A 22,883-nucleotide genomic window follows, 5' to 3' on the forward strand; every position below is an offset into this window, starting at 1 on the left:
CCCCTGGGTTCAACTCCTAGTATCCCCCCCACAAATGCTATACAGTGTTATGAAAAGTCTTCCAGGTTTAAAAAAAAAATTGCAAATCTTCGTGTGTGTGTGTGTGTGTGTGTGTGTGTGTGTGTGTGTGTGTGTTTTCAGTGCCAGGATTAGAATCCCAGAGCTTTCCACGTGCTCACTCCTGGTCTTCTTTGTAATATTTAACACCAAGCTTTGGAGTCAGATTGGATTATAGACTAGACTCTTTACTGAGCTTCTGCTTTCTTTTCTTTTTGGTACTGGGGAATGAACCCAGGGGCACTATATCACTGAGCTACATCTCCAGAGTTTTATAACAACAACAACAACAACAACAACAACAAAACTGGTTTTGAATTTGTGATCCTTCTGCCTCAGCCTCCCTAGTCGGCTGGGTGCGCCACCTTGTCCAGTCCTTGCTTTCTTATCTGTAAAATTGAGATGGTACGAATATCATAGTGCTGTTTTCAATGATTTATTTAAATTAGGTTATTATTATTATTTTGAGGTACTGGGGTTTGAACCTAGGGGCCCTTTGCCACGGAGCTATATCCTTCTAATATATATATATATATATATTTTTTTTTTTTTTTTTTGAAACAGTCTTGCTTTAGCGAGATTAAGTTACTGAGGCTGACCTCGAATTTGCTATCCTTCTGCCTCAGTCTCCCGAGTAGCTGGTATTACAGGCGTGCACCACCGTTCCTGGTTCGTAGATCTGTTTTTAGAGTTAAACCAGATTATACTGTAAAAGTACACAGAGCCTGTCACCAGGTAATCGTCCATGAATGTTACCTTTCTCTCTGCTGGGGTGCAATGGAGGGTGATAAAGAGGAAGTATTCTCCGTAAAGGGCGATACATCCTCTTACAGTGCTTCGAGGAAAAATCCAGAGGAAACCATACATCCTTCTTGGACCACAAACATCACTTTTATCCCACAGCACAGAATCTGCCCAGGAACTACACACTATTTTCCGTCCAATCAGATCACCCCGAAGGTATATGGTATTGTTCCTTCTCAATCCTTTCTTGTCCCTATTCCTATCCCCAGCTTTTCAGTCCACCTTTTCAACTTTATTATCCAGTCCACCGGGTCAGTGCTCTCCTCCGCACTTCTTTTGCGGGCCTCAGTAGCTCTTGGCCAAATGAGGACGTAATTGTTTCTTTTTCCCCCTGCCTCTTCAGGCTGGTACGAGGGAGATTTCTGATTGGTTATTTCTGAGCAAGAGCTAGCCAATGATAGTCACTCTTTTTCGGAGCAGAGGGGGAGCAAGTATTATTGCTGATGATTGGTCGGAGTGGCCCGAGTCAGGAAAATGGCTGCGAGTACCTCTGTAGTCCCAGTGGCGGTGACGGCGACGGTGGTGCCCGGCCTATCCACGAACGCAGATTTCTCAGATTTGCGGGAAATTAAAAAGCAGCTGCTGCTTATTGCGGGTCTTACTCGAGAGCGGGGCCTGCTGCACAGTAGCAAATGGTGAGATGTCGGGGTCGGAAGGGACCGAGCTTGGATCCTTGGCCTTGGGGGTTTGTCAAGCTGATCCAGTTTGTATGCGTGTTACAGGTCCGCGGAGTTGGCCTTCTCCCTCCCCGCGCTGCCTTTGGCGGAGCTGCAGCCGCCGCCGCCTATTACCGAGGTAAGAGCTTCTTTACATTGAGCGATCCTCGCCAAAGGAATGTAGTTGAAGAGCACTGAGTGCTATGTCACTGGAAGGGAGCTAACGGTTTAGCAGAAATGTTTGTTAGAGGGAATACAAACGTTTAAAGAGCTGGGTGTTTTAAGTGGTTTTTATCCGTTTTTTTTTTTTTTTTTTTCTTTTTTGGTGGTTCTTTTATTTTATGCTAGAGAGAATACGTATACAATCATTGCTTAAGATTTCAGTCTTTGCACGCGAATGATGTGAACCTACATTGTGTACCACCATAGAAATGAAAAGTTGTACCTCATTTGTGTACAATGAATCAAAATGCAGTCTGTAAAAATTTAAAAAAAAAATAAGTAAATAAAAGCTAAAAAAAAAAAAAAAAGATTTCAGCCTATGGGGTTTCGTGACCCAACTTAGAAAAATACTCAAAGATGAGAAAAAGCAAAGTTTTTGCAACAGCGTGAAATTATTCTTACCCTGTTGTCTGATCCACATTGCAAGATGGTTAAGAGTGTGGACTCTGGGTTCACATCTAAAACTAAAGACTTCAGGCAATTTACTTAACCTCCTGAGCCCAGTTCTTTTATCTGAGAAATGAGAATAATAATATTTTCTACCTTGTGGGGGCAATTTAGTAAATTAGATAATAGTAGGCACTGAGTAAATACAGGACTCAGTAAAATTAGCTATTCTTAACATTTCCATTAACTAGAGGGAGGTGGCCTGGTAGTAGTATCTACTTTGTGTCTATATTCCAATCATATTCTTTGCTGCTATCATTATTGTGAGCAAGTGAATTCTAAGTGACAGCCTTCCATCTGTAGATAATATTAACAATAGTTGGATTTTCAAGAAGATTAATTAAGACAATAAAGGTAAAACCTTTATTTCTTCTTTTTAGAATTACAGGTAAAACTTAATTACTCTTATGTGACTTTTTTGAGTCAGTGTGATTTATCTCTTATTAGCTTTTACTTCCTTGTGACCACTGTCACAGTGCCTAGGTCCTGAATAGAATAAAAATTGCTGAATGTGTAAATAAAGCACAATACCAGGTAAGAAGTAGAGCCTCAGTAAATATTCCTCCCTCTTAACAGCTAATATACAGGGATTTTATAGATATTGCAGAAACCTAAGCATTATTGAATTATTAGAAAGTAATAGCTGTTGGTGCAGGGTATTGCATGCCTATAATCCCAGAGACTGGGGAGACTGAGGCAGGAGGATCACTAGTTCCAGGCCAGCCTCGGCAATTTAGTGAAACCCTGTCTCAAAATAAGAGATGGAGATGTGGCTTAGTGGTAAAGTGCTCCTGAGTTCAATCCCCAGGATGGGTGGGGTGGAGGGAGTATTAGCTGCTGGTTAGTTTCAACTTACTTTGTATTGATTTAGTGACTTCCTTTTCTAATTTGTTGGGTAGTTAGTGTTCTCTGGGGAGTGTGCCTAAAAAAACCCAGAGAAGCATTTTAATCTCATTTAGCCTTGATCTAAAGTTTAAACTAGAGTAAACCTTAAACCATTGGTCTTCAAAGAATTATTGAAATCAAAGATTCTTTTGCTGTGTTCAAATCTGTGTAGTAACCATTTGTTATATAAATATTCTCACCTTTGGGTGTGGTGGTGCTTCCTGTAATCCCAGCAACTCAAGAGTCTGAGGCAGGAGGATTGCAAATTTGAGGCCAGCCTCAGGAATTTAGCGAGTCCTTGTCTCAAAATAAAAATAAAAAGGACTGGGGATGTGGCTCAGTGTTTAAGCACCCTTGGATTCAATTCCTGGTACCAAAAAAAAAAAAAAAAAAGTGACTGAGACTAATTTAACTGTGACTGCTTTGGTTTAAAAACTCAGCCATAATGCTAAATAGGTCTGAATTACATTAGTATAACCTTCCTTAGAACATTCTAGGTACAGCTCATAAGCAAGAATGAAAATAAAAAAGCCATGTAGTTCAAATAGTAAAACTGTGTGGGTTTTTTTTTTTTGTTGTTGTTGTTTGTTTGTTTTGGTTCTAGGGAATGAATTCAAGTACACTTTACCACTGAACTATTTTGTGTATGGTCTATAGTATGTATGTTTGCACAGTGTTATGTAATTGGAATGATTTTCATCACAATCCATTTTTTCCCTGGACTTGCCAGTTGATTTTTTCCCTCAACTCAAAAACAGTGACTATTTTTTATTCAGCAAGGTATAATGCACCAACACTGCAAAAACAGAGACAGGCAGGTGAATAATGCAGCGTTGGTGAGTGGAATGTGAAAGGGACCTTCAGAATCCTAAGCTGAATGGCAATATTTAGGATATGTTGATTCAGTGAAGAAGATACTAAATATGTTGTGATTCCATTTTCGTATTTGGGTCAAGATGGATAAGAAGAAATGAAGTTTTTCATGTTTTAATTAACTCATTCCTAGAATTTGGGGGATCATATATTTTTCTTTTTTTGGTACCTGGCATTAAACACAGAGGCACTTAAGCACTGAGCACCCCAGCCCTTTTTTTGAATTGTTTAATTTTGAGACAGGGTCCCACTAAGTCACTTAGGACTTCACTAAATTATTGAGGCTAGCTCTAAACTTGTTATCCTCTTCATCCTCCCTGAGCCATTGGGATTACAGGTGTGCGCCACAGTGCCCAGTAGCATTATGTTTTTAACTTAAATGTACTATGAATTATAGCTGTAATTTATGCCTTTAACAATGCTAATATTTGACAAGACTTTGTTGAAATACAGAAAATATGAGTGATTACACACTGGTATATTGTATTTATGTAGGAATTTAAAAGATAAGGAAGAGAATGCCACATATTGATGCTGGACATTTTAAGTGACTTTTTTCATGTTTTCCTCATATCAGATCTGTAAGGTCAATATTACTTGTTTTACTTTACAGAAGAAATGAATATTCAGCCAGGAGTGATGGCACACTCCTATAATCCCAGTGATTAGGCTAGGGCAGGAAGATTGCAGGTTTGAAGCCATCCTGGGCTGTTTAGTGAGACCCTGTCTAAAAATTAAAAAAATGGACCAGGGATGTAGCTCAATGCTGAAGTTTCCTTAGGTTCACTGCCCCCCAAACCTGCCAAAAAAAGGGAAATGGATGCTGAATTCATGAAACAAAGAGACCAAGGAATCAGAATATGAATTCAGGTCCCCGAACACCAAAATATTTGCACTGCTGAATGACATTTGAAGAAACAATACAAGGTTTTTTTTTTTCTTTTTCTTTTTTCTTTTTTTTTTTTTATACTAGAGATTGATCTCGGGGACACTTTACTACTGAGATACACTCCCAATCCTTTTTATTTTTTTATTTTGAGGCAGAGTGTATCTAAATTGCTGAGGCTGACCTTGAATTTACAGTATTCCTATCTGAGCTTCCCAAGTTGCTGGGATTACAGGCTTGTGGCACTGTGCCCAGCTATGTGTGTCGGTTTAGTTTTTAAAATTTTTGTCTTTTGCCAGGCTTTGTGGTGCATACCTATAATCCTAGCTACCTGGGGGGGCTGAGGCAGTAGGATTGCAAGTTCAAGTCTTACCTGGGAAAGTTAGTGAGACCCTGTCTCAAAATAAAATAGAAGAGTTTGGATGTAGTCCTAAGGTTCACTGCCCAGCAAAAAAAAATAAAAAGGGCTCAGGGGTAGAGCACCCGCCTTTGTTCAATACCCAGTTACTCAAAAAAAAAAAAAAAAAAACAAAAACAAAAAAAAAGTGCATGTGTGTGTGTATGTCTTTTTCACCTTTTTATTTGAAAAAGTATTTTGGAAAAAAGTTGTTCTTTGACTTGCCTGATAGTACATATATAAAAATAATATACATACATCTACGTATGTGTTAGCTTTCTCAGAGGAGAAAAAAATCATGTTTCCTATATTTTGAAATTATTGAATGTGTTTCTCATGTTTGAACTTTTGTTGTCCTATTTCCAATTATTTACATAAACTTGTCTCTTTTCTAGGAGGATGCCCAGGATATGGATGCTTATACCCTGGCCAAGGCCTATTTTGATGTTAAAGAATATGACCGTGCAGCACATTTCCTACATGGTTGTAATAGCAAGAAAGCCTATTTCCTATATATGTATTCCAGATATCTGGTGAGGGTCATGTTAAGATATTTTTTTGCCTTCAGTGAAGCATTCATATTTAGAACTAAATGGGAAAAGCCCAGCTTGAGTTGGTTTTTAAATTTATAATTTAGTGGAGGATGGTGATGCATGCCTATAATCCTAGTGACTTGGGAGGCTGAGTCAAGAAGATCACAAGTTTGAGGCCAGCTTTGGCAACTTTGCAAGACCCTGTCTCAAAATTAAAAGGGCTGGAAATGTAGCTCAGTGCTTATGTAAAGTGACCTTGGGCTTAATCCCCAGTACCGATAAATAAACTAAGTAACTCAGTTATCGCTTTATTTGTAGTACATTTTTAAAAAAATTTTTGTAGTTGTAAATGGACAGCATGACTTTGTTTTTTATGTGGTGCTGAGGATTGAACCTAGTGCCTCACACATCCTAGATAAGTGCTCTGCCACTGAGCTACAGCCCAGCCTACATTTGTTGTTTTGTTTTATGGTTATTAAATTGTGAATGTAAAGGGCAATACAAGTAAAGTTAATACTATATTCAAAAATAATTTAAGTTTATTATTTAATTCTGGAACATTATGAATGTGTTTTCCTTCTTTTTTTGTTTTTTGGGTTTTTTTTGTATGTGCAGATCTTTTAAAATATTTTATAAGGCTGGGGAGGTAGCTCAGTTTAGAGTGCTTGCCTAGCATGTACAAGGGCTTGGGTTTGATAACCAACACTGCAAAAAAAAAAAAAAAAAAAAAAAGGATTGTATACATATTATATATATTATGTACATTTCCAGATGTAAGCTTTTATTTTTGGTACCAGGAATTGAATTCAGGGGTGCTTAACCATTGAACCACCTCCCAACCCTTTTTATTTTTTATTTAGAGCCACAGTCTTGCTAAGTTGCTTAGGGGCTTGCTAAGTTGCTGAGGTTGGCTTTGAACCTGTGATCATCCTGCGTTAGCCTCCCAAGTAGCTGGGTTTATAGGCTTGTACCACCAAGCCTGGCTGGAGTCCTATATTTTTAATTGCTTAAAATTTATTACTGTACTTAACTATTTTGGTGCTCAGATTATCCCACATTTAGCCAGTGGGAGCCCCCAAATGGTTGTTTGAAATTAATGACCATTTTTTTTAGACTTGAACTCTTTAGTTAAAATCAGGCTGCTAGTTTTAAAATGTATTTCAGAATAAACTGAAAAAAGACCTACCTACTTATTGAATTTCTCTTACAGTCTGGAGAGAAAAAGAAGGATGATGAAACTGTGGATAGCCTAGGTATGAATTTTTTTTATCTCTCCTCTTTTGGTCTAAAAAGTAGCATTGCAAACTTAAGTGCCTTTTGGAGCCAGTCAGGTAATATCAATGAACTGAGAGACACTGTTGCAAATCATACAGCACATGGCTTAACTGAGCTACCTGGTTGTCACCCAGCTTCAGCTGAGGGTTGCCTTGTGGCGATCTGGGCCTGATGTTATTAGGGCCTTCTTCCCTTGTCCCTTCTCTGTTTCCTGCAACATGAAGCTAAAAATTCAGATTTTTAATTGAGGCATCTGATTTTTAGACATTGATAACTAATTCAAATTAAAAATCCCAACAACTCTGTGGGTATAACAAAATAGGACTGCAGACCCCTTATTACTTGGAATTTCTAGAATAAAGTAAATGGATTGTTTAAGATATCAATGGACACTCATGAGTATTTGCTAGAGGTTTCAGATATAACTTTGGTTGAAACTAAAGGGAATATATACATCTATGAAAATGAAAGCCAGCATCCTTCCCTTAGATCAGAGACTTTGTTTCTTTTTCAGGACCCCTGGAGAAAGGACAAGTGAAAAATGAGGCTCTTAGAGAATTGAGAGTGGAGCTCAGCAAAAAGCATCAAGCTCGGGAACTTGATGGATTTGGCCTTTATCTGTAAGTATTTTTTATAGTAATTTGGAACTCTCTGTATCTTTTGTGTGTGTGTGTGTGTTTGTGTGTGTGTGTGTGTGTGAGTGTGGTTCAGGGAATTGAACACAGGGCCTTACACATGCTAGGCAAGTGCTCTACCACTGAGTTACATCCCCAGCCCTCTTTTTTATTTTGGGACAGGGTCTAACTAGGTTGCCAAGACTGGCCTCAAACTTGTGATCCTCCTGCCTTAGCCTCCTGAGTAGCTGGAATTATAGGCTTACAATACTGCACCCAACTTCTATAACATATTCTTGAGTATAAGGGAGATGTTATAAAGCATTAACTTCTCCTGTGATTATTTCCTTCTTTCTCAGGTATGGTGTGGTACTTCGAAAACTGGACTTGGTGAAAGAGGCCATTGATGTGTTTGTGGAGGCTACTCATGTTTTGCCTTTGCATTGGGGAGCCTGGTTAGAACTCTGTAACCTGATTACAGACAAAGAAATGGTAAATTGAGATGAGCTACATGAAGAGCCCTCTGCTTCTGAGCTTTACATAATTCTATAATAATGTAATGGTGGGGGTGGGGTGTGCAGTTTTTCCCATATGACCTTTGTCTATAGTTAGCTCTTTGCTATGTCTTTAGTCCCTTTCATAGTTTCAGAATTTAGATCTTCATTGGATGATGACTAGCTCTTGCTCAGTAGCTAGTAGTAGTAGTAGTAGTAGTAACAATGGATTCACCTTCAAATTTTGCTATAACTTGTTTTATGGAATTAATGTTATAGTTTCTCCTCTAGTTCCAGTGATGCTATAGGAAAGGTTTCTCTGATATCAAGGATTATACTAAAATATGTTTTCAGGCCTCTTCTGAGATGTCATGGATTCTATAAAGATTTGGAGATATATTAGTGAAATAATGTACGTGAAACTGCTTTATTAATTATAATTGTTTTGTTAGTCACTATTAGAAGACTTTGTAGTGTTCATTTTGCTATTCTTCAGTGGCTAATGGAAGCAACAACGCAATTCTTTTTGTTGGCTTTAAAGAGCCAAAATGATTTATGCTAAAAATCTGTGTCTGAGATCTGACCTTCATTTACTTGTATTCATCCATCTCTATCTCCTAGACTTTCGTTGAAAGTTTTATCTCTGAACTTAAAATATGCAAAACCAAATTTCTCCTCTTGCTTACCAAATTATTCTTCTTGCTATCTTGATATCTCATTACTTTCACTATTTCTCAAGACACTCACATCTTGACACCTCAGAGTCATATTTATTTGTCTCTTCCTTTCTCTTATTTTCTTTAGTCAGTCATGAGACAGTGTCATGATTACTTTCTTGTGTACATCTCTTTGTCTTGGTTCCCTTTGTCATCTCAGTTATCTCAAATTTGAATTACTTATAAGTAATAGATACTCTCTCTAGCTTTCCCATTTTACACTTACATTTCAAAGTCATCCTACATATTGTTTCAGAATTTATTCTTGACATGAATGACACGACATCATGTCATTCTCTTGGCAGAAATGTGCAGTAGTTTTCTATTGTATCCCATTGTCTGTTGCATGGTAGGATCTGCCCTACCAGTCTAATCTTATTTTTCCTGTTTTTCTGTACATAACTTCCTCAAATCAGGCTAGTTTCCTCATCCTATTCACATACATCATATCTGTTTTGGCCCTACTTATGTTGTTGTCCTTGCTTAGAATGTTATCTTCTTACTTTTCCTCTCCTTTTCTCTATTTAAATCCTCCCCATTGTCTGAGACTCACCTTAAATTTTACCTTTTCTTTAAAACCTATCCCTAGTAGGTCATTCTTCCCTAATTGTGCTTTTAAGCCATATTCACTTAGTTGGATTACCCTGTACTCATTATTAGGTACTCTAATAAAATTTTAGTGATGAATCCCTTTAGAAAATAAAGATCGTTCCTTGATTTTCGTTTGGGAGAGAGGTCAAATTTTATTAAGTGTGTCCCTCTCTCTCCTGCTGCCAGCTGAAGTTCCTGTCTTTGCCAGACACCTGGATGAAAGAGTTTTTTCTGGCTCATATATACACAGAGTTGCAGTTGATAGAGGAGGCCCTGCAAAAGTATCAGAATCTCATTGATGTGGGCTTTTCTAAGAGCTCATATATTGTTTCCCAAATTGCAGTTGCCTATCACAATATCAGAGGTGAGTGAATAAGGATAATGAAATACCATCAGACCTTAATAGGTGCACTCTGTTGTTTTCTGAATTTGCTATGTTCTTTCTGTAGATATTGACAAAGCCCTCTCCATTTTTAATGAGCTACGGAAACAAGACCCTTTCAGGATTGAAAATATGGACACATTCTCCAACCTTCTTTATGTCAGAGTAAGCTGCTTTTCTTGCTTGGGTTTGATTAAGTGCTTTTGTATTTTAATCTCCTAGATTGGATTGTATTATTTTTGTTAGCTATAAGATAAATTATTTAGAGAGCCCTTTTTCATTATTTTTCTTTTTTCTCCCAGAGCATGAAATCTGAGTTGAGTTATCTGGCTCATAACCTCTGTGAAATTGACAAATACCGTGTAGAAACATGCTGTGTAATTGGTAAGAGTTAACTACATTTTTTTCTTTTAAGATTTATTTTTGTGGGGCTGGAGTTGTGGCTCAGTGATAGAGCACTTGTAGGCACTGAGTTTGATTCTCAGCACTGCATATAAATAAGTAAAATAAAGGCCCGATGACAATTAAAAATAAACATTAAAAAAATTTATTTTTTGTTACAAATATCACGAATGTAAAAATAATAGCAGGATTAAAGTGTAAAGGTGGTAGAATTATGTACCAGAGAATATGAAAGCTCACTGTCATCCCACTTCTAAGATTGTTTGGGGAACATGACTCCACAATGTCTTTTGTGTGAAAACCAAAAATGTGTTTGTTGATAGTATGTAAAAACTGTATCATTATGCATACTGCTTTGTAGCTTTATTTTTAAGCTTAATGATACATGTTTACCATCTTTCTACATTTTAATTTGTATTATTTATGATAACAGTACCTTTTTAATTTTTGGTGTTGGAGACTGAATCCAGGGCCTTACACATGCTAAGCATGCACACTACCACAGAGCTACACCCTCAGTTCTCAGCATCTTATTATCTATCTCTTTTTTTTTTTGTGGTGCTGGGGATTGAACCCAGGGCCTTGTGCATGTGAGGCAAGCACTCTACCAACTGAGATACATCTCCAGCCCCTTATTATCTATTTCTATTGAATTTCTATTTAATAATTTTGTTTATTGATTTTTTTTTTTTTTTTTTTTTGTGGGTGGTGCTGGGAATCAAACTCAGGAGTACTCTACCTCTAAGCTATATCCCAGCCCTTTTTATTTTATTTTTTATTGTTATTTTATTTTTGGGTACTGGGGATTGAACCCAGAGTTACTTTACCACTGAGCTACATCCTTAGTCTTTTTTTTTTTTTTTTTTTTTTTTACTTTTGAGACAAGGTTTCCCTAAGTTGTTAAGGGTCTCGTTAAGTTGCTTAGGCTGGCCTTGAATGTGCAATCCTCCTACCTCAACCTCTGGATTTGCTGGGATTACAAGCATGCAACACCACACCTGGCTTTATTTAATAATTTTTTTATAATATAAGTTGTGACTAGTGTTTGTTAACAAATAAAAATTGCTTAAAGAAACATCTTTATGCATATACATTTGTTTTGGGATGCTTGAACCTATTTTTGTGTAATAAGCTTCTAATAGTAAAAGACTGGGTCAAGGGTGTGTTTGTTTTAAACTTTAACATGACTAAAAAGGCCTGGCAAGGTAGTGCACCCCTGTAATCCCAGAGATTTGGAAGACTGAGGCAGGAAGATCGAGAGTTCAAAGCTGGGCTCGGCAACTCAGCGAGACCCCGTCTCTAAATAAAATACAAAAAAGGGCTGGGGATGTGACCCAGTGGTTAAGTACCCCTGGGTTCAATCCCTGGTCTCCCCAAAAAATATATATACATATGACTAAAAAGCTTGCTAGAATTTCCAGTCCTATGAAAAGGGATGAGAGTGTCTTTTCCTGTATTTGACCGTTTCTATCTCGACAGTATTGATGTTTTGAGCTGGATAACTTTTTTTGTTGGAGGTTGTCCTGTGCATTATAGGTATTAGCAGTAGCCTTGTCTTATACCCATTAGGTGCTGGTAACTCCTTTCCCTGGTAGTTATAAGTAAAAATATTTCTAGATGTTGCCAGACATCCTCTGAGGATTGAGAACCATGGCCCTGTATACTAGGCCATGCTGTGTGGTCTGATGATCAGTGGATGTAGACAAGTGAATGACTACTCCTGGAGAAAGTAAGCATGGTGGGTTCTGATTGAAAGCCTGTGTTTCCTAAACATGAAAGGAATACCTGTTCTTGGGTCTTTGGTCACATTACATGAGGATCATACATTTGTATCTTTCTAGGTCAGGATGTTATTAATAAACTGATGGAATTTTAGCTCATCAGTCATTTGATAAATACTTTTAGCTCTTGAAGTTATGATCTAAAAAGCAAAGTAGACCTTAACAAAAATATAGTAAGTCCTTTGAGAACATAGATTAAGTGTTGAACAAATGATCTTTTTTTTTTTTTTGTAAACAAATGGGATACATGCTGTTTCTCTGTTTGTACATGGCGTAAAGGCATACCATTTGTGTAATCATAAATTTACATAGGGTAATGTTGTTTGATTCATTCTGTTATTTTTTCCCTTCCCCCCACCCCCAAATGATCTTTTAATATCAGAGTATTATGAGTAAACTATAATGTCCATTAGGTAAGGGTGAAACTCCAGTTTACTTAGAAAATGTCTCTTGAGTGTCTTCTATGTGCCAGTCACTATGCTTTGTATTGCAGTATCTACCCTAACTGCCTATTGAAGAAGACTAATAAGAAAACAACTATAGTTCAGCGAGTTGAGTGTTACAATTGAGGTAAACACAGGCTACTAAGGGAGTACATAGAAAAGGTATCTAATACAGTTTAAGATTAGGAAAGACTCCTTAGAGATGAGGAGAAGGGTTGACTCAGAAAGAACATCACTGTACCAGAGGTAACAGACATTGTACCTGAAAATAGTTCATTATGCCTGAGGCATTGTGTGAAAGGTAGGAAAGTACAAGTTGCAGGTAGTCTTTTTTACCCAATAGGTGTCCTCTGGAGGATTTAACCAGAGAGTGATGAAAATGGTCAGATTTTAATTTTGGAATAACAATTGGAGACAATTGTGCTGGGAGGATTAGAAAAAGGGCAAGAGTAGAGGTAGGGAGACCAACTAGGAGACTTTTGCTGTAATCTTGTGTAGACAGGATGAGAGCCTAAGCTGATACATTGGCAGAAAGAATGGAGAGGCAATTGGACTAAGATTTTTAGGAAGGAGAATAAACAGGAATTGGTGCTTGGTTAACCAGATCAATAACAGCAACTTTTACATGATGAAAGGAAATAGAGGTAGAGGAGATAATGAGTGATTCTTTTGTTTTTTTAACCTATTGAAACCATTTGAAATCAAAGGAGAATCCTAATATAGTTCTAGAGATAACTGCAACTGTATTTTCGGTATGTCCTTCCAGACTTTTTCATGTATACATGAATGTGTGTGTGATTTTGTATATGAGATGTAATCACCCCCTGTTTATCAAATGTTAATATTTTGCCTTATTAAAAGACCTTTTAAGATTAAACAAAAGAAATCAAAGGAGATATACATACGAAGAATAATGATTAAGGAGTTTCCCATTCTTGTTTTTTTTTTTTTCTTTTGTTTTATTTTTAATCATTCAATGAACTTCTTTTTTAAAATACATATATATTTTTAGTTGTAGATGGACACAATACCTTTATTTTATTTATTTATTTTTTGTGTGGTGCTATGCTAAGGATTGAAGCCAATACCTCATACATCAGGCAAGCTCTCTACCACTGAGTCACAACCCCAGCCCATGAACTGTTCTTTTTTTTCCCACAGTATATCTGTAATGCCCAGCAAAATTTCTGATATATAGTCAATAAATGTTTGTTGAATTCAGCCCACCTATCTTAAAAAATTAAGAATAAAGAACATTAGGTATGACAAAAAATGAACTTCATCTTTTATATTATAACCGGTTCAGAGGAAGTAAAAAGGAGAAAGAAGGATGGAGAGGAAAAAAGGAAATGGAGGAGACCTGAGAGAGAATGAAACAACCTGAGAGGAGAGTGATGGCAAGAATCTCCTACTGGTTTAGTCCTTGCTTCTGCTTTTGTCTTGATATGAATTGCTTCCTTCTGTACTTGTTTAGGGGTTCCAGTCTCTCTCTCAGAGCCAGCATTATATGTATATCTTGGCATAATTAAGATTTGGACTCCAGAAACATGCTGCCCAAGTTTGTTTGTTTATTTTATTTTTATGATGCTGGGAATTGAATGCAGAGCCTTCCAGCAATGTATCACTGAGCTACGGTCCCAGCAGAGACTGTGCAAGTTTAAATCTGGATTCTGATACTTTCCCGACCCCTGTACTAGGGATTGAATTCAGGGGCACTGTGCCACTGAACCACATCCCCAGCCTGTTTAGTTTTTATTTTGAGAGAAGATCTCACTAAGTTGCTCAAGGCTGGGTTTGAATTTGTGATCCTCCTATTTCAGCCTCCTGAGTAGCTGGAATTATAGGCATGCACCACTGCATCAAGCCAGGTTCTGATACTAAAGAGCTAGCTGACTTTGGACAGAGTTCTATGCTTTAGGATTTTCATCCATAAGGAGAAAATAATAATAGAACCTTCTTTCATGTAGTTGTAAAGATTTAAAAAATAAATATACATAAGTAAGTTGCCTGACACATCATCATTCAGTACCTTTTAGCTCTTACATCTCATTAATCCTTATGCAGAACTTGCCTGTTCTGCCTTCCCTTAACATCTCCTATGTTATCCTGACTCCTTTAGCTACTGGGTCTCACCCTTGCTATCACTACCCTACCTCTTCTCTATTATAAAACTTCACCACCCTAGATCCGCTTACGCTTCCATTTCTGAATCTGAGTCAGTGGCAGAAGCAGATATCCTTGTGTAGGATATAAAGCCCTCCATCCTGCTTTTTTCTAGATGAACATGAAATTGAGTTTGAGCTTAAATAGTCAGGTACAGAGTAAAGGCAATTTATATAATTGATTTCACCAGAATCAAACTAAAAGGCTGAGTCTAGACAGATTTAAAAGACATATATGGAAGTTTTGGGGTTTTTTTGGTTGGCTTATCAAAATGGAATCACATTATATAATTACTCCATAATTTCCATTTTTTACTTGATACTCTACATGTTCTTTGTAAGTATGTGTGTGTGTATATCTAAATCTATTTTGTTTTTTAAAGATATTTTAAAAATATTTAAAATAAATATTTATCAATGGCTTATTTATTTATTTATTTATATGTATTGCTGAGGATTGAACCCAGGGCCTCACATATGCCAGGCAAGTGCTCTACATCTGAGCCACAACTCCAGCCCTCTAAATCTATTTTGAATCTGACATTTATGCTCATGCTATTGGTATAATACATAAAGGACATTTTTTTAAGTATAGTTGTTTTTGGGTTTTTTTTTTTGCTTGTTACACTCTTCACCCTTTAAGTTATTTGTATTAACATATTCTTTTTTTTTTTTTTTTTTTTTTTTTTGTGGTGCTGGGGATCGAACCCAGGGCTTTGTGTTTGCAAGGCAAGCACTCTACCGACTGAGCTATCTCCCCAGTCCTGTATTAACATGTTCTTATACCACATTAGAATATATACACATATGCAGGGTATAAAAGATTACTTGCTTAACAAAAATAGGATCGATTTTGTTTTCTTTTTTGAGCCGAGGTGTGAACTCAGGGTCTTACATGTGCTCTTCAAGCACTCTGCCACTGAGCTAAATCCTTAGCCCTTCAAATTTTATACTAATATTCTGCATTTACTTTTCTCATTTATCTATACCTCATGAAAATTCCTCTAAGTCTTGGTTAGTTCTAACTCATTCCTTTAAAAAAAAATAGCTTTATTGACGTAAAATTTTCATAATGTAAAATTTACTATTTTAAGTTTACTGTTAAATGAATTTTATAAATTTACAGTTTTGTAACCATCATCATAACCTACTTAATGATATTCCATCATCTCCAAAAATTTCCTTGTGTATTTTTAATGAGTCCCATTCCCATCTTCTGGCAACCATTTTTGTCTTCCAGCTCTGTAGTTTTGCCTATTCTAATTTGATATAAATGGAATTTTGCAGTAGTTTTATTGTCTGACTTCTCTCAATTGGCATGTTTTTGAAGTTCACCCATGTTGTAGCAGGTATCAGTAGTTCTTTTTATTCCTGAGTAATACTCTGTTGTTTGGATATACCACTTTTGTTGATCCATTTGCCACATGATGTAAGATGGATGGCTTTTAGGCTCTTAAAATCTTTCACAGACTACTAAAATCTTTTTGCTTGCTTTTTTCATAACAAGTGATTAGAACTGCCTTGATTCTTGAGGAGGCAGAAAGTTTAGAGCACTACCTTTTTAACCTTTTGGGGTGCTTCCTTAGAAGCTTAGGCTTGAAGGAATATAGTTTTGAAAACCACCAAGCTAAAGTACACTATTGAAATTTCATATCATATATTAAGAAAGTGAGTGTAGGGGCTGGGGTGATAGCTCAGTGGCAGAGCACTTGCCTAGCAAGTGTAAGACACTGGGTTCAATTCTCGGTACACATAAAAATAAATAAAGGTATTGTGTCTATCTACAACTAAAAAAAATTAAATAAAATGAGTGTATAAATGCTATTTCCAGATGAGAATAAATGAAGAAAAACTTGCAGTGTTTGGGAACACTTTTTTTTTCTTTTCTTTATTCTACAGGGGATTCAACTCAGTAGTGCTCTACCACTGAGCTATATCCTCAGCCCTTTAATTTTTATTTTGAGACAGGATTTTGTTAAATTGCCCAGGCTGAGCTTAAACTTGAGATCCTCATGTTTTACCCTCCTGAGAATTTGGGATTATAGGTGTATGCCATCACACCCAGCTGGGAACACACGTGTGTGTGTGTGTGTGTGTGTGTGTGTGTTTAACCAGAATGCGTGATAGATTAAATATATTTCCAAAGGGAATGATATTTCCCTTGTTCAAAATTTGGCTTTTCATGCTCAGTTGGTAGAATGCTATTTTAGAAGACATTTATTTTTACCTTTCTAGTTATTCATATTTTTTTTTTTAAATCAGGCAATTATTATAGTTTACGTTCTCAGCATGAGAAAGCAGCCTTATATTTCCAGAGAGCCCTGAAATTGAATCCTCGGTATCTTGGGGCCTGGACACTGATGGGGCATGAGTACATGGAGATGAAAAACACATCTGCTGCTATCCAGGCTTATCGGTGAGCATCTAGTTGGGGACTGAGGTTTGCTGTGTTATTAGGAACCTCTGTTGAGCCTTCAAGTTGCTAGCCTTGATTCTGCTTTCTTACCATTCTGTCATTTCCGTTTCTTAGACATGCCATTGAGGTCAACAAGCGGGACTACAGAGCTTGGTATGGACTTGGGCAGACCTATGAAATCCTTAAGATGCCATTTTACTGCCTTTATTATTATAGACGGGCCCACCAGCTTCGGTAAGTCTGGTCACTGTATTTGGTGTGTGAAGGATTGCTATCACTTATCATTTTTGGTAGCTATTCATGAATCACAGAGAATGGTTTTGACTTTTGGAGCCCTGAGTTTAAGCTTGCTAAAGCTATTTGGTCATTTTTTACTTTATGTCTTCCACTAATGGGTTAATAGTATAATTGTGAACACAAAGGAACCTAATTATATAAAGCATTAGAATAAAGGTCGGACCTTGCATAGATTTGAAATAGCAGTGGTGCTAGTTCCTCAGTGGAAAACTTCAGTTATCAATAAAGTCTTTGCACAAACTACCTATTCCTCTTCTTTCTTTCTTTCTTTCTTTTTTTTTTAATTTATTTTTATTATAAACAAATGCTATACATGTTGTTTCTGTTTGTACATGAAGTAAAGGCATACCATTTATGTAATCATACGTTTACAAAGGGTAATGGTGTTTGATTCATTTTGTTATTTTCTCCTCCCATCCCCACCCTTCCCACCCCTCTTATCTTTCTATGCAGTCCCTCCTTCCTCCATTCTTGCCCCCCCTCACTCCCCATTATGTGTCATCATCCGCTTATCAGCGAGATCATTCATCCTTTGGTTTTTTGAGATTGGCTTATCTCACTTAGCATGATATTCTCCAATTTCATCCATTTGCCTGCAAATGCCATAATTTTATCATTCTTTATGGCTGAGTAATATTCCATTGTATATATATTCCACAGTTTCTTTGTCCATTCATCAATTGAAGGACATCTAGGTTGGTTCTACAGTCTGGCTATTGTGAATTGAGCAGCTATGAACATTGATGTGGCTGTCGCTCTGTAGTATGCTGATTTTAAGTCCTTTGGGTATAGGCCGAGGAGTGGGATAGCTGGGTCAAATGGTGGTTCCATTCTAAGCTTTCTGTATTCCTCTTCTTTCTTAGGCCCAATGATTCTCGTATGCTGGTTGCATTAGGAGAATGTTATGAGAAACTCAATCAACTAGTGGAAGCCAAAAAGGTACCTGAAATTGAGGTCTGGAGAATTTGAGTGGAAATTTGCTGTTTAGATACAGGTTGGGCTATATGTGCTCTAATTTTTCCTTTATATTGATCTATGTGCATAGGAAAAGTCTGAACATTTGTAGGTACATAGGCTAAAAAAAATGTGCTGAAATTTGCAACTCTGCATTTGGAATGTTGAATATAGCCTGGACCTATTAGAAATGGCAAAAATATCTTGTATTCTGCAACTCTGAACTCCAGGGAGGCTTGCAGGACTTTTCCCTTTGTGTGATTAATGGTGGCACATGGGGCAATGGTCAAAGTGACTGGTTTAATTTTTTTTTAACAGTGTTATTGGAGAGCTTATGCTGTGGGAGATGTGGAGAAAATGGCTCTGGTGAAACTGGCAAAGTGAGTAAAAGGAGTGAAATACTATTGGTATTTCTCTTGGCTTCTCTAGGGTGGTGGGTCTTGCATGTTTTAGAGCCTCCCATCCTTCCATTGTCATAAACGAGTGTGGGGATATGCAGGGTAAATGAATGCTGGTCTGAGAATTTGGACATCTTGACTCTCAAAAATGGCCACTCCTTTTTGAAGGGGAAATAGTTTTCCCTGTTAGGCAAGGGATCAAGATAAATTTGAAAATAATAAATGAATGGGCTGAGGTACTAGTCAATAGTAGAGTGCTTAAATGGCACATGTGATCCCTAGCAATGCATTTTAAAAAAGAGAGAGGGCTGGGGTTATAGCTCAGTGGTAAAGCACTTGCCGCACATGTGTGAGTCACTGGGTTTGATCCTCCGCAGCACGTAAAAGAATTAATAAATAAAATAAAGGTATTAAAAAAAGAATTCTAAAAAAATGAGGGAAATGAAATTTTTGTGTTAGACCAGTCTAGGAAAACTACTTTAAGAATTGATATCCTCCAAAGAAAGAATTAATAATAGCTCAAAATAGTTGGAAAAGAGGTATTTAAATGCAATATTTCCTGCCAGTTTATTTCTATATTTTCTTTTATTAAAATCTTTTTTATTTTTACAGACTGCATTTTGATTCATTGTTCACAAATAGGGTACAACTTTTCATTTCTATGGTTGTATACAATGTAGATTCACACTATTTATGTAATCATATATATACATAGAGTAATACTGTTTCATTCTACTATCTTTCTGTCCCCCACCCTCGCCCACCCCATTTTTCTCTACACCACCCAAAGTTCCTTCATTCTTCTCTTCTCCCTCTGTCCCCCCTCGTTATATATTGTCACGCAGTTATCAGAGAAAACATTCAGCCTTTGGTTTTTTGGTCTCGGCCTATTTCACTTAGCATATTTTCCACCTTCACCCATTTACGAGCAAATGCCATAATTTTATTCTTGTTTATGACTGAGTAATATTCCATTGTGTTCATATACCACAGTTTCTTTATCCATTTGTCAATTGAAGGGCATCTAGGTTGGTTCCACAATCTAGCTATTGTGAATTGAGCTGCTATGAACATTGATGTGGCTGCATCACTGTAGTATGCTGATTTTAAGTCCTTTGAGTATAAACTGAGGAGTGGGATAGCTGGATGAAATGATGGGTGTGTTCCAAGTTTTCTGAGGAATCTCCATACTGCTTTCCAGAGTGGCTGCACCAATTTGTAACTCCACCAGTAATGTATGAGTGTGCCTCTTTCCCCACATCCCTGCCAACACTTATTATTGCTTGTGTTCTTGATAATAGCCATTCTATTGGAGTTAGATGAAATCTTAGGGTGGTTTTAACTTTGCATTTCTCTAATTACTAGGAATGATGAGTACTTTTTCATATATTTGTTGAACACCTGTATATCTTCTTCTGTGAAATGTCTGCCTAGTTCCTTAGCCCATTTATTGATTGGGTTCTTTGTATTTTGGGTGTAAAGTTTTTAGGTTCTTTATAAACTTTGGAGATTATTTCTCTGTCTAAAGTGTGTGTGGAAAAGATTTTCTCCCACTCTGTAGGCTCTCTTTTCACATTATTGATTGTTTCCTGTGCTAAGAAAAGACTTTTTAGTTTGAATATATCCCATTTATTGATTCTTGCTTTTATTTCTTGTGCTATGGGGGTCTTGTTAAGGAAGTCTGGTCCTAAGCCAACGTGATGGAGATTCGGCCCTACTTTTTCTTCTATTTGGTGAAGGGTCTCAGGCCTAATTCCTAGATTCTTGATCCATTTTGTACAGGGTGAGAGATAAGGGTTTAATTTCATTTTACTGCATGTGAATTTCCAGTTTTCCCAGCACCATTTATTGAAGAGGCTATCTTTTCTCCATTGTAAGTTTTTGGCACCTTTGTCTAATATGAGACAACTGTACTTACGTGGGAATGTCTCTGTGTCTTCCGTGTCCTGTACCATTGGTCTATCTGTCTGTTTTGATTCCATATTTCTAGATTTTTAAATCTGAATTTGTTTGGCTTATTTTTCAGTCTCATTTTGAGTATTACCAGAGAATTTTTACAAGGTTGTATTATCCTGTATAAATACTTATTCTTAACTCTCCCTCCCTTGTTAGTAGCAAAATAATGATTTTTTTGCTGTGTTGAGGATCAAACCCAGGGCCTCACACATACTAGGTAAGCACTCTTCTACTGAGCTATGTACACAGCCCTTTTTATTTTGAGACAGGATTATCTAGGCTGACCTTGAACTTGATATCCATCTATCTCAGCTTCCCAAGTAGCTGGAATTATAGGTGTGTCCCACTGCCCACCCCAGCCCTCAGCTGTTTTTTTTTTTTTTTTCCTGTGCTAGGGATCAAACCCAGGGTTTAATACATGCTAGGCAAGTGTTCTACCACTGAGCTATACTCCCAGCCCCTGTATCTATACTTTATAACCCTAACCATTACATCTTGTGAGTACCAAGACTTTTCAGGGTCTCATTGTATCATTTATGTCAAAATTTGTAAATGTGTATGTAATATCATTTTCTTGGACTTGATCATATGTTTTTCCTTTTATCACTCATTTGCTTTGAGGTCTTATTTGTATCTAAAACCCATTTTCTTTTGTAGGCTTCATGAACAGTTGACTGAGTCAGAACAGGCTGCCCAGTGTTACATCAAATATATCCAAGATATCTATTCCTGTGGGGTATGTGTCATAACATGAGAATTGTGTTGCCGATCTTATTCTTACCATCTCAGTCATGCCTGCTTTCCTTGTCTAGGAAATAGTGGAACACTTGGAGGAAAGCACTGCTTTCCGCTATCTGGCCCAGTACTATTTTAAGTGCAAGCTGTGGGATGAAGCTTCAACTTGTGCCCAAAAGTGTTGTGCATTCAATGATGTAGGTATCAGTTCTTTAATAAAGGGTTTGGATTTGAGGCTAGAATATATGATCTTTATCATGATGTATAGGTGGAAGGTGGGAATGAATGTCAGTGGAAAGCCTGTTTTGATCTGTGGAACTTGTATATCATCAGTGTCTTAATAACTTGTTTTTGAGAATAGTCTTGAATATATTTTGAAACAGTTTGCTTTTACTTTCTTTCAGACTCGGGAAGAAGGTAAAGCCTTGCTCCGGCAAATCTTACAGCTGCGGAACCAAGGGGAAACTCCCACGACTGAGATGCCTGCTCCCTTTTTTCTCCCTGCTTCATTGTCTGCTAACAACACCCCCACACGCAGAGTTTCTCCACTCAACTTGTCTTCTGTCACACCATAGTTGGCTACTTTAAAGTTAGCACATTGCTAGACCCATATTAAGCCTTACCTTCATGTAAAGAACAGCCATGTCTGTTCTTCCAAGGACTGCAGCTCTTCTTGTTTCTACAGATGGAAATAGCTCCTTGGGGACAGTTTATATAATTAACCTTTAGAGGCAGATAGAAGAATACTGGCAGGAACAGATACTGTCTTTTGCCAGTTAGAAGCACTTCTATCTCCCTTCTATTCAGAGTGGCTGTCAATCTTGGCCTTCTCAGTGCCCTTTCCTGCCACTCCCAATAAAACATCCCTTTACAGCACTTTAGCACAGGCAATGCTACAGGAACAAGGTTTTAATGCTGCTGGGAGTGGGGCAGGCAAGAAAGAAAGAAGTCTGCCGCTCTACCCTTTTCTGGCAGTAGGGGCACTAAATACCTTAGGAAGTGGTCTGGACAGAAATGACTTCTTCAATTTGCTGTGTATGATCCCTATTCCGATATCAGAGATTAGGTTTAAACAAAGTGGAGTTATACATTTGTTCTTAACCTAGGAGACATTCTTCAAGACAGTTTTGAAAAGGAGTCTTTATTTTTGGAAAGGAGTCTGGAAGTAACTTACTAGGGTTGAAGGGCAAAAATAATCTCCACATGAACTGTTGATGGCCCTTTCTGAGGGCAAAGATGGCTATAGCACTAGCTATACCTCTACCAAAGCAAAGAAAGAATTACAGATAATCCATGGACTTTTGAAAATAACATTTTTGACTATATAGATAAGAATAAACTTACTTCATGCTGGTTTTAATAAATTTTTGATATAATTGTCTGTTTTTTCCCTCTTATCTCCAAAAGAACACATTTTGTCAACCTTATCTGTCTAGACTAGGTAAAGGGAATCATATGGTGCTCTTGGAGGATTTCAGATCTTCGCACGTGTTCAGTAGCAGGTAAT

General features: G+C 37.2%; 1 protein-coding gene across 1 annotated transcript; it reads left to right on the plus strand.

Annotated features, from left to right (window-relative positions):
• The first annotated feature begins 1,317 nt into the window (after positions 1 to 1,317).
• Positions 1,318 to 22,757, plus strand: CDC23 (cell division cycle 23). The gene is made up of 16 exons (XM_079144683.1): positions 1,318 to 1,496; positions 1,584 to 1,656; positions 5,623 to 5,760; positions 6,971 to 7,013; positions 7,550 to 7,655; positions 8,009 to 8,141; positions 9,637 to 9,814; positions 9,900 to 9,997; positions 10,135 to 10,216; positions 16,883 to 17,036; positions 17,151 to 17,270; positions 18,197 to 18,272; positions 18,606 to 18,667; positions 21,299 to 21,377; positions 21,454 to 21,573; positions 21,781 to 22,757. The coding sequence occupies exons 1-16, from the start codon at positions 1,336 to 1,338 to the stop codon at positions 21,949 to 21,951; spliced, it is 1,794 nt and encodes a 597-aa protein (XP_079000809.1). The 5' UTR covers positions 1,318 to 1,335; the 3' UTR covers positions 21,952 to 22,757.
• Positions 22,758 to 22,883: the final 126 nt, after the last annotated feature.

Source organism: Sciurus vulgaris (genome assembly GCF_902686455.1).
Source record: "Sciurus vulgaris genome assembly, chromosome: 6".
Classification (NCBI taxonomy): Eukaryota; Metazoa; Chordata; class Mammalia; order Rodentia; family Sciuridae; genus Sciurus; species Sciurus vulgaris.